The following is a 17,510-nucleotide window of genomic DNA, read 5'->3' as shown; positions in this document are numbered from 1 at the left end:
GGATATGGAACCTCCCCTCTGAAATTGTTACGGAGGAAAAGTCAGATTTTTTAAATTCACAATTTTACAGAGAATCATTGCCTATCGGCGACGCGTTAAAGAAATGTAAAGTTGTGGAAGATTACTCGTGTATGCAATGTGGTGATATTGATACTTTAGAACACGTGTTCTGTTTTCTTCCTACCGGAAGTTTTTTTGGGGAAGAATGTAGTAAATTTTGACAACACTGGTCAGGAGAATTACTATGGTGTAGAACGAGAACTTGCTGTTCACGAATAAACCAAGGTACTGAAAAAAGCACCAAAAGTTGCGGCCATTGCCCCTTTTTTCCAAACACTATGGCCTCCCTGCCTTTACTTAAATGCTACTATTTTTGGCGAAGCACTGTCTTATAGAATATATGACAGCTAATTTAAATCTAAGTTAAATGATAGAGAATGTATCTTCGTTTGATCAAGATGAAACATACTCTTTCGGACCGGAAGACAATATCGTCTCCTACGTTGCTTTTTTTCTGTGGCTTCTGTGAACAAACGTTAAATAGCAGAACTGATTTTGCTCGATCTCGTAGCCATTCCTCCTTTCGTCTAACAACTTTCTTGCAGCACACAGCTTGTCTTGAAGGAGATCTTAGCAAGTTTCATTGCTGAGGAGAAAGAACATTGTCCGTAGGAGTTTAACTTTGAAGTTCACCTAAAGATTGCAACAGTAAATATTACTACAATATGCCATAAATAATGCTTTTTTTACATTTGGACTACAAATTTTCAATTGTCTGAGTAACATGTTAGCTCACAGTCCTCTATCCATGGATAGAGGGACTGTGGTTAGCTATAACACAAAATGCACGTCTCTGTCTTCCGATATCCTCATCCACACCCATTATAACATATAACAAGACCCAGACAGGTGTGCACACAAACAAAATTCAAGTTGTCATTCAGCTTTACCGAGGGTAGTTTTTGAAAGTTCGTTTTCTTCCCATTGAAAAGCGTGCATGCAGTTTTAATATCGTCAATTATGTCATATTCCTTGCCATAAACTTCGCATATCCTAACAAGATGGCGCAAACACTTCACACTTGTACTAAGTAAACTTATGTAATGCTGCCCTATCCTATTGGCAGTTGGTTTGGAAGCACTGGGGGTAACCAACGTTTCAAAAGTTGCAATAGGTCATTCTATTTTTTTATGTGCGGGTGTTATGTTTTATCATTGGGTTCGAAAAAACACAGAACACTTTCTTGAAGATGAACTGAAGGCACGACAGCTTTTTATTGCGTAGACAGACGGTACATTACGTATTGCCTCTATACACCAAAATGTATAAGAGGGAGGCAGGAGAGAGATGTCACGTGACTATTAGCATGCAATACCTTGATAGCACCACAGAGGGCAGCCACTTTTTTACGATTCACGTAAAGCAATCTACCGAAAACCCCAGCCAGATAATCTGACCAGTACCTTTAGGAACAGAACGAGAGAGTATATATTTTTTATGCAGTGAACTAACTTGCTAAAAACAAATAACGTTTCTAAAACGTTCTGCGACAAGTAACTTATAAATACAGACACAAGAGGTCTCATGACCAATTAATGAAGATATAAATGATTTTATAGAATAACAATAAAAATACAAAGAGCTGCAGCGTCCGTCTTCTTTTTTACTATTGGAAAGAAAGAAACCTTGCATTTTATCTTGACATCTTAAATCTAGCATTTTAAAACTATATTTGCTGCGGATGTCGAGTCCTGTGTTTAACTTGACCTGTAAAATTATAACATTGCAACAGCGTCTTTTTGTCTTGTTTCGTCTTCTATTTTTACTTGCCGACACTACACTATCTATTAATACTCAGCTCTAATAAAGACTATGAGTAATCCTCTGCCCCAAGATAGAATGCGCCTCGGGGACACATGCGGACTTTCAAAATTTTATAATACCTTTTTTTGTTTAAGCTCACCACATGTGGGGGATCATTTTGAAGCACATGGCCTAATAAATAAAATTTTCATCGGCTTTCTTTTGTGAAAATCAAAATTCCATTTTTCCCCTATTGACTTAACAAAGGGGATTGCAGGATTTTGAATTTTAAATACAAGGTAACTTCTTTCCGTAGTACTAGGCCTACTGAAATTAGCGCGGTGATCCCGAATTGTATTCTTCATTCTGCAAGAGAATGGTTTCAAGTTTCGTTGAAGAAATTAATCAAAGTTGAGGTCTTTCGATTTTGACGTTTAAAGTTTAGCTTTCATTTCTTCAAAAAGTCGAAAAGTTCGTTTACTTTGATGGGGTGTTTGAAAGTAAAATCTGGTCGCTACATTACAGAGGCTCTCAGGCTGTCAAGTGCGTCTGCACATGGTCTGCACGAATGAGTTGACAAGTAATTTCCAAGCTTGAAACTTTCAGGTCAAAGGTTAAGTTATGCCTGTGCAGCGTAATATCCCTCCGCAACACTTGTCATAAGAAATCCCTTTGAGTTTACGTCATTAAAAGGTGATATTGTATTATTTTTGTATTTTAAAGTCTCTAGAATCTTTCGATGAATTTCAATCCCTATAATATTCTTTGTGATTGATCGTTTATTTTAAGCTTGTTCTATTTTATTGCGGATGGAGATGGATTATGCTGTGCGTCGGTTGATACAACTTCTTTGAAGTTTTGTATACACACACAGCAGTGACCACAAAATGGCGTAACTATGAGGATCACAAGCCAGGTAAATATTTGGACGTCCTGCCATTTCGGCATTTTCACAGCCTTAATTTTGCACTTGAACTAAAGTTATTTATGTCTTCTCACAGCTCCTGCGTTCACGGGCCAGAGGGCCCCTCCATTCGACGGAATTCATCGACTTGTCGAACTTGGACATCGGTAAGTTGAGATCGGATCGTAGGAACATGTAGCCTTGTGTAGGTCAGTGATCTGTACCGTATTAGTTGCCGTGTGTTCATTGTGGTGTACAACCGCCATAATCAAACGTAACTATGATCCCCTTCACAGTTTTCATACCCAAACGTTTTACTTTGTCTCCTAGTGGCCATAGAGAGACTAGGTCAGTGCCATAAGCTAAAAACCCTGTTGTTGCGGGACAACAGCATCGGTGCTGTCGACAACCTGACGGGATGTTCACAACTGTGGAAGCTGGACCTCGCCAACAACCGGGTAAGTGGCGTTCAGTGATTGTTCGTGCGGCGTCTAGCGCTGTTCAGAATCCAGAAAATTAACGCTATCATATTTCAGGGAAACCGTTACTTTATCACTACAATGATAAGCAAAGCTCCCCTACTAATTAACAAGTGTAACATACATTACAATACATAATGTTTGATTGTGGCCGAAGAAACACACAGTGGTATAACGATAAGGCAGTGCCCATTACTTTAATTACTCGTAATTAGCATTAATTTATTTCGTCTAGATAAAAGATTGTTGTGTATATGTACCATGACTCCATAATAAGATGTCATTATAGTTGTACTTAGTACCATACGCTCGAAGAAACAAATTAAACCAGTGTCAGTGTCAATGAAAGTAATACCATGGACGTAAAAAACTAGTATAGGTCATGTGTCCTAACTCAAGAGTCAGCAAAGTTAATATAGCAGGACTGCCTTCAAAGTGTCATCAGTTATTTCTGTAGCTTACTGTATATTTCCTCCCAAATTAAAATAGTGAGCACCGAAATCAATGATGCGAATTGTAGTGCTTACAAGTTTGAATGTAGCCAGCTGTCACATGCTGTATTGATGTCATATTCCACATAACTTTTACAGGCTAAGCAGTAAGATTTGTAGTTCATGCGTTACAGAGATTGATGCAGCCCATTTTCAGTGGTTTTCTGGACTAACTGCATGAACTCTGTCTCCCTATTTTCAAATGCTTCACAATTCAGAGTGTCAGTCGTGGCAGGTCTATTTAGTAAAAAATTCATGCAACTAAATTGTCGAGTCAATACAGTTCCTCAGAAACCATAAGATATTTGATACTGTGGTCCACATTGTCTCATTCATTTTTGGAAATCATAAAATTTTAAGCATTTTCACTGAGTGATAATTAAGGCCCCTTACTCTAAAAAATTCTCAGATAAATATAGTAATGCAATGTTCTAATATACTTTGTACCCCATATATAATTTAAATAAATATAAAATAGAATTAAAATTAATAAAATGTTCAAAGCATTCTGCTATGACAAGCTGTTATTTCGTTGGTTTCGCTGCTATGAAAAGCATATAGTGCAAGCTGTGTTGTGAACTCTTAGTTCTGCATTAAATTGTTGTTTTGACATTGGTTAAATTCCATTTTCATTTGAATTGAAGGGATGAAAATTTGAATTGTTGAGAGATCGAAACTAATGCACTTGTGATTTTTACTTTGGGAGAAATTCATCAGAAGAAAATAGAATATTTCTCATTGTACCTTTTATGATGGCTGCCAATGTGTTTCATGTCTATACTTGATGGAATACTCGCATACATGGATTTAAGAGAATTTAATTTCCTAGACAGCTGTTGTGAAGTAATGTGTATCAGTGATATCATATAGTTAACGAGAGTTTTTAGGGAATTTGTTTGGTATGAAAGCATCTTTTCACATTTTCTAGTATTGATCAGTTTTAATCTAATTTTTCTAAGTTACATCAATGATGCTTGATCCATGTGGAAAAAAAAACCTTGTTAAATCTCCAGCCAGAGCATGTTTAAATGATCTTGTCTGATCCCCCAGAAAGCCAAGTGTCAGACAATGGGGAAATTGTCCTCAGGCAGAAACAAAAGGTTTTCTTTCACAATAAACATTTCATTTGTAATGTCCCGGTACCCAAAGGGCCCATAACAGTTCTCCTGAGCACCTTGTTTGTCTCAGGCAGCTTTGTAAAAGACAAAAAAGATTTAACTGTGAACAGTCTGTCGGCATTTGACCTGTTGTTAAGCATGTGTGTGCATGGTTTGACCACGGTCCCTCCACAAAATGTGGAGGGATGGTTTGACAAGCTAGGTTGCAACTTAAATGAGCTCTCCAGACTCTTACCACTTCATCAGTAATGCCAAAGAATTTTCTTGATAGAGTAGAAAGGAGTTCATTCCAATAGTGTTTTCTTTCAGTCTCTATCATGATGTATCTGTTGTTCGACCAATGGTGCATTTTATTGACAGTGATGTATTTACAATCACACAAATCAGAAACAAGCTAATGTATTGTTTTACATTATCAATTACCTTTGTACATTCAGGTGACTTATTCTATCTAAGCTTTGTGTAAGGCCAAACTCTACACCACCAAAAAATACACATACAGTAGGTATAGGCAATATATTATTAGATGATCATTGCAGTCAGAAAGAGTGGTTTGATAGTACAATGTTTCCATTGTATAATTTAACTAAAAAATATCATGAATATTAGACAGGAAAAACTCTATTCATGCAGTTTTACAGTGAAACTGTCATGTAATAAAATGTTGTGGAGGTTTGTTAAACTGGAAGAAGTAAGGAAAGGCAAGATTTTCAAAACAGGAAATTTGCCAAAAATATTCAAACTTTGTTTGAATGTACATGAGTTAGAACCTCAGCTATTTTGATAATAGTCTGAAACAATTACCACATTATACTACTGTAGGAACATAGCGTCATAGATTATTGGCAGAGTCTTTGTGATATGACATGTCTTATTATGCAATTCATCATTTGTTGACAGGATCTGCTAATAGGTTTTTGTCCACCACATCTGGAATGGTAATTGAAATAGTTTGGCTAAACTGAAGTGATTAGATCTCAAAAGTTTTTACACATGATAGCGTGGCATTTTGATTGTCATGGCAATGACAGTATACTCAGAAATAAATCATTTTCATGGCATAATACATGTGCTTTGTAATTCTTTAGTATGTGCAACCATTACCACATCCGGAATGTAATTGTGAGTGTAGAAAATTTGCAATTTTCAAAAATCATGAAAATTACCAATTTTCTGCACTTTTACAACTTCAACTTCCAAATATTGTGCCTAGATAAATTACATCCAACCAAACTAATTTTATGCTAGGTTTGGAATTTTTTCATATTGAATTATTTTCATGATATTTAGCATATGTAACTATACATACTGGTATCATACCTACATGTACATGTACTTAAAAACCTACACATACAGGCATATACACAATATATACGTATACACACACATACACACACACACACATATATATATATAATATAACACATACATTTATTTAAATACAAACACACGTTCTCTTAAAAATCATATTTTTTGACATCCATACATGAAACATTGAATTTGATGGACTGCATGTTCTCTTGTAAGTTGTTTATTATAATGAGTTGATATCACTAAAAACAAAATTAATCCAGACTCTCACGCTCTTGCAATTTTTATGCGTTTGTCGTAAAAACTAATAAAAGAAAAATACCAGCAATACCCTTGCCAGGATGGCTGCGTGAAAATGTTAATCCAATTGGCTCAGTTGCTTTTATTAAAATTCAATGACGATTTGTGACTGTTTGTCCAAGACATAACATTACAGTTGGAGCCAATTTGGTCATGCGTACAATCAGTGATAGAGGTTTCATTGTGTTAAAGCCATAGCTACAGCATTGCAAGGGTTGATCCATAGTGCCAGTGTTTAGCTTTCTTTTCTTCCGAACAAAAGGGATTGTCCATTGAAAGTCTTCGGTCTGGTGGAATAATGTTGCAGTAATAATGTTGACATAGTTGCCAATCAAGCAGGGATTATTATACAATGGGAATTTGCTGTGTAATTATATGGTAAAAACATGGAGTTATGTGTATGTCTAATTTCGGATCAAAAACTGGCTATTGAATAAAACTTGACAAAGTTGGCAGCTAGTATTTGATAAGATTGGTAGTGGTTGATATTGTTCACTGGGATTGGTAGTGGTTGATAGTGTACACTGGGATTGGTAGTGGTTGATAGCGTACACTGGGATTGGTAGTGGTTGATAGTGTACACTGGGATTGGTAGTGGTTGATAGTGTACACTGGGATTGGTAGTGGTTGATAGTGTATACTGGGATTGGTAGTGGTTGATAGTGTACACTGGGATTGGTAGTGGTTGATAGTGTACACTGGGATTGGTAGTGGTTGATAGTGTACACTGGGATTGGTAGTGGTTGATAGTGTACACTGGGATTGGTTTTACTTGAGTTCAGTCTGATCAACACCTGTACCATAAAGGGACAGTTGATCTAGGAAAAATTATGAAATTCCATCAGTCTATGATTGTCCGCTTAGTGAAATTGAAATACAATAACACACTTGAAGGGGTACCACTTTATTTGTATAAGTGCACACTTTCCGGAATATCTTAGATTTTCCCGGATTTTCCTTACTAACAATTCACACCTATGTTTACTATGAGTATGACTAAATATAAAATAGTAGACATTGATAAATACTTTTAATATCTGAAATCTAATATCTAAAAGTTTTTCTGATCTATTCAATTTGATATTCAGTATATGTTGATTTTCTTGTCAATGTGACTTAGAACAACTTTTCACCTTAAGCATTGATTACCATTGTTATTAGTTAGTTAGCAAATTAAGTTATGGAAGATATCTGAAGAAAATGATAATGAAAAGTACTAGAATATGGATGATTTTTTTGTGGTAATTGCAGGTCATTGTATCATCCACCATACACTATTCTAGCTCACTGTCAGGCCATGATTGTAAAGCAACACATTAGCCAATGCATATTTTCATCTTATATGAATTATTTTACAAAGGATTGGTAACTCCACATAGTGTAGAAAGTTCAAGTGTAAACTGCCTTTCATCATACAGTAGAGATAATTTCATCTGCTGCATAAGATGTGACAGGCAGCAGTTATAAATAGTGCTGCCACAGAGGGTCCTGTCTTGAAGAAGTTGTCTTCTGAAGCTCTATCAAAATTCTGTTCATTCACTGGTGGTTAGTTACTCAGATAGAATTTAACAATAGAGGTAATGTACCTTGACTAAAAACGCCTCTCTACAGAGTAACTCGGCAACATTCTCAAAAACTACATTTGCTGGCCTCCCTATATAAAGGTTTGTAAGCGATGTGGTTTAACTGTTTCAAGAGAAACTTGTATATATTATACTGCAAGATAAGACATTGTATTTTTGTTGAAAATTAGGACTAATATTTGACAGACATTTCGGATTAGACTGGAAGATCCGTCGAGGACAGATCTTTCAGTAAAATTTTGGATGTAATGGGCCATTTTAAAAGAAATCAGGTCACTTTTAATGAAAGTGACGAAGTTAATTAATTAATTAATGTAATTAATTATTTAATCAGGTCACTTTAATGAAATTGATGAAGTTAATTAATTAATTAATGTTTATGTAGGTCATTTCCCCCACACTCATCATGACCTGAGTTCAATTAGTCTAGAACATTCTCAAGGTCACTGCCCTTGATGACCTCACAACCTTGAATTCAATTAGTCATGTTTGGAATGTTCTGGAAAGTTGATTAGTTGTGTAAGGGAGATAATTTAGAACAGTAATTAGCATGTCAATAAAAGTTCTAGATTGTTCTTATATGCCTTTATAAAAGGGACGCGCTCAGCTTCCAGTCAGACTTTTGGGATCGTGTCTCTTGTGTGTTACTAAACTCCAGCAGTAGTCATTCTCAAGACTTTTCAAGACCTTCACTGCCAACGCTGGATTTATACTGTGGACTTTGTGCAAATTCAAGCCTGCAAGCCAAAGGACTGTTCATTCATCCGACTGACTGTTACAACTCTGAGACTGGAGCTTTGCCGTCCCAGCTGAGATAAGTAGTCTGTACACTTTAAAGCTTGTATCCTATCCCTAACTTAGCAATTAGTTTTATTTTCGTAATAAATTTTGTTTAAACGTTAACTGCTGAGTTCACCTTTTGTTCGTTTCTCTGCACGTAACAAATGGGGGCTCGTCCGGGATACGAATATTTTGAGCCGTTTGACAACATTTTGACAGCCTTTTCAAAACTACTATATACTGTGAACTCAGCGAAATTTAATCATGGCGGAATTTAAGCCAGACGAATTTATGGATGACCTTGATCAGGACACATTTAATTCCCTCAGAAAAGACAACCTCATAGCACTGGCAAATTTCCTTAAGGTAGATGTCAAAGATCTATGCGCAAGCGAGAAATTCAATTCAAGATTGCAAAACATTTAGTTAATTCTGGCCATTTTGAAGAGTCTGCCTTAAAAGATTATGAGCCTGAGTCTTCCTTCGAACTCAAAAAATTAGAATTAGAAATTCAGGCAGATTTGGAGCTTAAAAAATTGGCATTAGAAAAAGAAAAAATACAAATGCAATTACAATTGAAAGAAAAAGAATTGCAAATGGAAGAAAGACAGAAAGAAAAAAAAGGCAGGAAAGATTAGAAATGGAAGAAAGACAGAAAGAGAGGGAATTGAAATGAAAGAAAAAGAATTGCAAATGGAAGAAAGACAAAGGGAGAAAGAAAGAGAGGAAAAAGAAAAGGAAAGAGAATTAGCTGAACACCGACTGCAGTTAGAAATGAGACGTTTAGAGCTTGGAAAGTCAGGAAAATTCTTCCCTTCAGACAATTTTGACATCACTAAGCATTTCAGGTTAGTTCCCCCTTTCCAAGAAAAGGATGTTGATAAATATTTTCTCCATTTTGAGAAAATTGCTCAGAGTCTGAATTGGCCTAAGGAGTCCTGGTCTATGCTTTTGCAGAGTGCTTTGGTGGGTAAAGCCAGAGAAATTTACATTCAATTGTCAGTAGAGCAGGCTTCAAATTATGATTCTGTGAAGGAATTAATTCTCAAGGGCTATGAGTTGGTGCCTGAAGCTTACCGTCAGAAATTTAGGGATTGTGAGAAGGTGAAGGATCAAACTTATGTTGAATTTGCTCGAACAAAAGAACAACTGTTTGATCGTTGGTGCTCTTCTGAAAGGTCAGTCAGAATTGACAAATTACGACAGCTTGTTTTGATTGAAGAATTTAAAAGGTGCATCCGGAGTGACATCAAGACATTTATCAATGAACAAAAGGCAGATACATTGGAGGTTGCTGCACGTTTGGCCGATGATTATTCATTGACCCACAAATCTTCATTTCTCAGCAAACCATTCCAGTCCTTTTCATACAGAAACAATGCAGGTAAATTTAACTCCTCCTTTTCATCCAAGAATTTTTCAAAGGACAGTAGGAAATCAAATGACAACAGTTCACAGAGTTCAAGTAACACTCCCACATCATCAGATCCCAAGTCTCAATCTCCTTCTGACAAACAGTTTGGTACACTTTCTTGTAATTATTGTAAGAAAGACGGCCATTTAATGTCAGAGTGTTTCAAATTGAAAAGAAAACGTGAAGGTCAAAGTGGTCAAAGTGGATCTAAGCCCACCGGCTTTATTTCTTCATCAACTCAATTAGAGTCTAATAATGTGTGCAACACATTTTCTGAGGTTAAACCCCTCTCATCCCCAATTAATGAGGTCAAGGTCAATTCTTCTCAAGATAGCATTATGGGTATTTTCGAACCATTTATTCATGATGGTTTTATATCACTTTCTAGTGATTTTTCTTCTGCTACCCCTGTCAAAATTCTAAGAGATACCGGGGCTTCCCAGTCTCTTTTGTTGGCAGATACCCTGCCGTTTTCTGAAAAGTCATTTCAGGTTCTAAAGTTCTTATTAAGGGGGTAGATTGTAATGACTACATTCCTGTTCCTCTCCATAATGTCTATTTGTCTTCGGACTTTGTTTCTGGACCTGTGACTTTAGGTATTAGGCCTTTTTTGCCTTTTGAAGGGATTCACCTTCTTCTTGGAAACGACCTTGCTGGGGACAAGGTCATTACTAATCCACTTGTGACTGATAATCCTAGTTTAGATCAGGATCCAGAGCCAATTGAACAAGAGATACCCGATTTATTTCCTTCATGTGCCATTACTCGAGCCATGTCAAAGAAAACTTCCGAGAATCAAAATACTCTCAAAAATAATGTCACAGATGTTGACTTAAATGACACCTTTCTCAGTCAGGTGTTTGACACGGAGCATTCCGTTATCCCTCGTGGATTTGAAACTTCCAGTAAAACTTTTGCTGACCAAGGTCAGACATTTTCTAGATCAAATCTCATTACAGAACAACACAAAGACCCAGATATTTTGTGTTTGTTTGACAGGGTAGATGATGAAGATAAAACTTCAGATAGCTCTGTTTCCTATTATACAAAATCTGGTATTCTCATGCGTAAATGGAGACCTCCAGATGTCTTGGTTGATGACGATTGGGCTATAAAACATCAAATTGTGGTTCCAAAGCCCTATCGTGCTGAAATATTGCGCCTGGCCCATGAAACCCCCTGGGCTGGTCATTTGGGAGTAAGGAAAACTTATCATAAAATTCTCAGTCACTTTTATTGGCCTAATCTCAGGCAGGATGTAGCACATTTCTGTAAAACTTGTCACACATGTCAAATGGTAGGAAAGCCAAATCAACCATTCCAAAGGCCCCTTTACAGCCAATTCCTGCATTTCAAGAACCATTTAGTAGGATTCTAATAGACTGTGTTGGGCCCCTACCAAAAACAAGATCAGGAAATGAGTACATGTTGACAATTATGTGTACATCAACTCGGTTCCCAGAAGCCATACCACTGAGAAATATAAAGACAAAGACTATAGTGAAAGCTTTAGTCAAATTTTTCACTTTATTTGGCCTCCCTAAACGTGTCCAGTCCGATCAAGGCTCCAACTTTATGTCTGGAATTTTTCAACAAGTAATGGATCAGCTAGGCATTAAACAGTATAGGTCATCCGCCTATCATCCAGAAAGTCAGGGTGCTCTTGAGCGATTTCATCAAACTTTGAAAAACATGATTAGGACCTACTGTTTTGACACAGAGAAGCAGTGGGATGAAGGAATTCATTTTCTGCTCTTTGCTGTTAGAGAGTCAATTCAAGAGTCTCTTGGTTTTAGCCCATTTGAGCTTGTATTTGGACATACAGTCCGTGGCCCACTTAAGCTCGTTAAAGAGAAATTCCTATCAGACGATGATGATTGTCTGAATATTTTGCAATATGTGTCAGATTTTCGTACGAAACTCTCTAAAGCATGTGAATTAGCCAGAGAAAATCTTGAGTCATCTCAGCAGTCAATGAAAACCAAATATGATAAAAGCACCTCAAAACGGAAGTTTGAACCAGGTCAAAAAGTTCTTGTTCTACTTCCAATTCCTGGCAAACCACTCCATGCTCGTTACTTTGGGCCATACCTAATTGATAAGAAATTGAGTGATTTAAATTACATCATAATAACACCTGACAGGCGAAAACAAAAACAGCTATGTCACATAAATATGCTTAAGCCATATTTGGATAGGGATAATCCTACTATAACTCAGCCTGTCAGTGCAGTCAGTTCAAACCATTATGAAGATAGTGATACTGAAACTGACTTGAGTGAAAATACTCTAAACTCAAAGCTGGGCTCGGTCAAGCTTCAGAACTCAGAAATCCTGGAGAAGCTGGAGTCTACAAAGTTGGCACACCTCCAGCCAGAACAACAACAACAGGTGAAAGAACTGCTCCACGAATATAAACACCTGTTTCAAGATGTTCCAACGAGGACAAACGTCATCTATCACGACGTTGATGTTGGGGACAGTAAGCCTGTAAAACAACATCCATACAGACTGAATCCAACAAAAGCGAAATATCTCCAGGAAGAAGTCAAATACCTGCTTGACATGACTTTATTGAACCCAGTAAAAGTAACTGGAGTTCGCCGTTCATACTTGTTCCCAAATCAGACCACAGTTATCGTATGTGCACGGACTTTAGGAAGGTCAACACTTTAACAAAGACAGACACTTTCCCAATCCCGAGGATTGATGACTGCATCGACCGAGTGGGAAAAGCCAAGTATGTGACAAAATTTGACCTACTGAGGGATTTTGGCAAGTCCCTCTGACGGATCGTGCTCGTGAAATATCCGCCTTTGTTACACCAGACGGATTGTTCCAGTACAAGGTGATGCCATTCGAATGAAGAACTCTCCGGCAACGTTCCAACGGATGATCAACGACGTCATATCCGGGCTAGACGGGTGTGCAGCTTACGTTGACGACGTCATCCTGTATAGTGACACCTGGGAGGAACACATTAAGCTCATGCTGAAGTTCTTCGAGAGACTGAGTAAAGCAATGTTGACTGTCAACCTTGCCAAATCTGAGTTGGTTGGGCGAGGGTAACTTACCTCGGACATACTGTAGGACAGGGTGAGGTAAAACCTGTGATGCCAAAATCAGTGCCATTTCAAGTTTTCCCATACCAAACTGCAAACGACAACTGATGCGCTTTCTCGGTATGGCTGGTTACTACAGAAAATTCTGTCCAAATTTCTCCACAATTACTGAGCCTTTGACTAACTTACTTAAAAAGAAAGTAAAGTTTGTTTGGTCAGAGCAATGCCAACAGGCATTTGATACACTTAAAGCCATACTGCAAAGTGCCCCAGTGTTGTCTGCACCAGATTTCACTTTGCCATTCAAATTAGCTGTAGATGCTAGTGATACGGCTGCTGGTGCTGTTTTATTGCAAGAGGATAGTCATGGTGTAGATCATCCTGTTTGCTATTTTTCACGCAAATTTAACAAATCCCAGAGAAACTACTCTACAATTGAAAAAGAGTGTTTATCTTTGATATTAGCTTTACAGCATTTTGAAGTTTATGTTACTTCTTCAAATCAGCCAATAGTGGTTTATATTGATCACAACCCTCTTGTTTTTCTGCAGAAATTTAAAGGCAAAAATCAGAGATTGCTAAGATGGAGTTTAATGTTACAGGAGTTTAATCTTGACATTAGACATATCAAAGGCAGAGACAATTTAATTGCAGACTGTCTCTCTCGTATTTAGAGTTTATTGTTGTTCACTTTCAAGAAATTTTACTTTAGAGTAAAACAAATTTGAGTACTTAAATCTTTTTCAAGATTACATTTGCAAAAGAAAGAATTTTCTTTGAAAAATTTTCTTTTTTTTGAAGAGGGGGTGTGTTATGTAGGTCATTTCCCCCACACTCATCATGACCTGAGTTCAATTAGTCTAGAACATTCTCAAGGTCACTGCCCTTGATGACCTCACAACCTTGAATTCAATTAGTCATGTTTGGAATGTTCTGGAAAGTTGATTAGTTGTGTAAGGGAGATATTTTAGAACAGTAATTAGCATGTCAATAAAAGTTCTAGATTGTTCTTATATGCCTTTATAAAAGGGACGCGCTCAGCTTCCAGTCAGACTTTTGGGATCGTGTCTCTTGTGTGTTACTAAACTCCAGCAGTAGTCATTCTCAAGACTTTTCAAGACCTTCACTGCCAACGCTGGATTTATACTGTGGACTTTGTGCAAATTCAAGCCTGCAAGCCAAAGGACTGTTCATTCATCCGACTGACTGTTACAACTCTGAGACTGGAGCTTTGCCGTCCCAGCTGAGATAAGTAGTCTGTACACTTTAAAGCTTGTATCCTATCCCTAACTTAGCAATTAGTTTTATTTTCGTAATAAATTTTGTTTAAACGTTAACTGCTGAGTTCACCCTTTTGTTCGTTTTCTCTGCCACGTAACATTAATTAAATTAATTAATTTTCAGGAAAGCTTGGCAGTTGACATCACCACTGATGGACAATGCTACTGAAAATGGGAGAGGGTGTGTACATGTAGGCTTCTCTAATGATGCAGAACAAACTATAGATTACAATGGAGTGTATTGTTATCAGAGCAACTTGAAGTAAAATCTGTTATTAAAGCAATAGTGTGACATATCAAGGTACATAAAGTATCAAAAACAACCTCTGTTGTTGTTGTTCATGAAAAGCTTCAGATGATGAACATGTGGTGTTGCCAAGTTTGAGACCTATCATAAGAACTGCAGAGTTTGTACGATATGCAAAATATCCATGTAGTTATCTCTTCACTTCCATTCAGTGAAGACCTTGTAAATCATGCTGGGAAAACTTTCTTGAGTCATTCTACAGCAACACTTATCTGAAAACTTTCTGCTTGATTAATGCTTGCATAAATATGCAATGAATTATGCAACAAGTGCATATAAATTCAGTGTCACGTACATGTATATATGTTTGTCAGCAAAATGACCTAAAATGGAGGGTATGAATGTCACTGTGAAGTCAGTCAAGTTTTCATACATCAGAAGTATTTTTGTGTTTGTGATGTATAGCATAGTTGTAGAGGCGATAATTAGTTTTGTAAAGAGGCAACGTTTTTCACATTCATGTGGTGTGCAACAAAAGTAGAATATGTAACCGAATATGACTGTGTTAGTCTCGCGGGTGAGAAAATAGAAAACAGTTGTACTTGTGCAGCCATGCATGAGTAGATACATGTAGTTTGTGCCATGCAGTTTACACTGTACATATACTTTTATTTACCTCTCTGACTGCAGGAATAGAAAGAAGGGAAGAAAAAAACAGTTTTAATTGTTTCATTATTATCTGCATAAGTCAGAATTATTCCAAGAATTGTTAGACACAGTATTGTGTCAGTTGTTCTCTTTTCGCATCACTAAGTTTTCCCACTGCATGTAACTTTCTCATGTGCATTTCTGCAAGCAATGAAAATCTTGGCCACCTATTGATTTCACTTTCCATTCCATATTGTTTATTCATGTGGTCTGTCGTTGGCATTTGAAAACCGTAATTAGCAATCCTTTGTGCTATCACCAATCAATAAACTGCAGTCATTGCTTGTGTCTCTGTGTTGGAATGAATGCCTGCTTGGATGAAGTGGCACCGTTGTACAATGTCGGTCCGAGAAAGGACATATCAGGTTGAGAGCGCATAAAACACGAAAGCTTGTGCTGTGATATGTAAACAACACAACAAGAGAAGTCACAGCAAAGCTGAATTTCAACAATATCAGCTCTTGTTGTTTACTTTTTGCTGCCTGTATTATAAATCTTTGAGAACGTACATGTAACCATGAACCAGACCTCAGTGGCTCATTGCCCATCCGGCTAAAAATATCCCAGTTGTAGCTATTGTTGCTGTGCCACAAATCTCCCCATGGGCAATGTATACAGCGCCCGGTCCCTTTGTAGTCAAGTGCCATACACTGTCTGTTGCCAGGTTTACAACCTATAACAGCCTTGGTATGCTGTCATTGCAGAGCATGGACCACCAATGACCAGAGTTCACCTTTCCAGATCCCGCCATAACTTTTTCTTGTACATATATGCAGATGTTGATTCACTGTTTGAAAAATAGCCTGCAGTGATGCTGGCCATTAGAGATTTAAAACAACGATATAAGTATGAAATATCTAGAGCTTGACTGATGACTTGTAATTATTGCTCGTGGAAACTTGAATTATATTGTTTTTTTGGTCAGCTCAAACGGTAGAAAATACAATTTAAACCTTATTCTTTTACCATGTGATATGTTCCATGCTGTATTTTAGCATGTTTATAGACACAGTAATCATATCATTAAATGAACTGTTTTTGTCTCATACAATGATGCATCAGTCTCTTATATTGAAATGTTTTCTTCAGAAAGATGCAGAATAGACATAATCATGAGAACAGCTTCAATATTTGTTTTGTTATATTATTTTACATGTATGCAGGCTAACTTGACACTTTGAATTAGTTAGTGACTTTACCAGCACTCTGGTACTGTCTCGGCAATCAAAGAGATTCCCTCTTCAATATATTGTACTGGTATCATGTGAATTGTAAGATTGGTGGTAACTCGGCACACATGCATTTTAATATATCAGGAAGTGCCATTTCTGGTGTGGGTAACAGGTGTACATGTACATGTATGGTTGTGTAATTGAAATCCATGAAAATGTTGCCAGGATATACAACAGGGCTTTAAGTGGGCTGGTTTCAAGTGGTGGAAAGCTGGGATAGAGGGGAAGCCTCATGCACAACCTTCATATCAGATGACCTTCACATAGCTTGAACTTTGCTTCAAGATTCAAGTGGTTATTGTCCATGCTGTTCTAGGGGAGATAGTGCAGTGGAATTGTGAAGAAAGAAAGAAATATGGACATAGAATTGTCCTTGTGGTTAATTTAAACCTGGATATTCAGCTTTTTGCATCCCATAACAACCATTTGTCCAGGGTTTTGTAAACTCTGTTGGACTTTGGTTGGAAGCATTCCACCATTGTCATACAGATTGTACCATTTCTGTTGTGAGCTAATCATATTTCTGACTAGTTTACATGCACTGTAAGTGAGCAAACAATGCCAAACCAGACCTACTTGTACTTCTAGATCCTAACCCTTCCCCCTTAATATATACACATCCACATATTTCTTGACCAAAAGGTATGGTAATCCAGACTCAGTTTGGTGGCATGTATTCCTATTGGCTCTCAACGGGAGAAGCTCCCTGTCCGCATCTCCCAAAATGAAGTGGTTAAAATCCCACTGTATGTTGTGGTATGGTCAAGTCCATGTATAAGCCTAGACTCTAAGAGTATA

General features: G+C 37.2%; 1 protein-coding gene across 1 annotated transcript in view; it reads left to right on the top strand.

Moving 5' to 3' along the window:
- Positions 1–2,638: 2,638 nt before the first annotated feature.
- The window catches only part of LOC139139195 (uncharacterized), a 45,024-nt gene continuing 30,152 nt past the window's right edge, over positions 2,639–17,510 (top strand). The window contains exons 1-3 of the mRNA XM_070708020.1: positions 2,639–2,719; positions 2,805–2,874; positions 3,038–3,165. Coding sequence (XP_070564121.1) covers positions 2,702–2,719; positions 2,805–2,874; positions 3,038–3,165 — 216 coding nt within the window. The 5' untranslated portion in view covers positions 2,639–2,701. The remainder of the gene's footprint in view (positions 2,720–2,804; positions 2,875–3,037; positions 3,166–17,510) is intronic.

This window comes from Ptychodera flava, chromosome 8 (genome assembly GCF_041260155.1).
Source record: "Ptychodera flava strain L36383 chromosome 8, AS_Pfla_20210202, whole genome shotgun sequence".
In the NCBI taxonomy this organism is placed as follows: Eukaryota; Metazoa; Hemichordata; class Enteropneusta; family Ptychoderidae; genus Ptychodera; species Ptychodera flava.
Note: the sequence above shows the minus strand (reverse complement) of the source record. Positions and strands in the feature narration are given on the sequence as shown.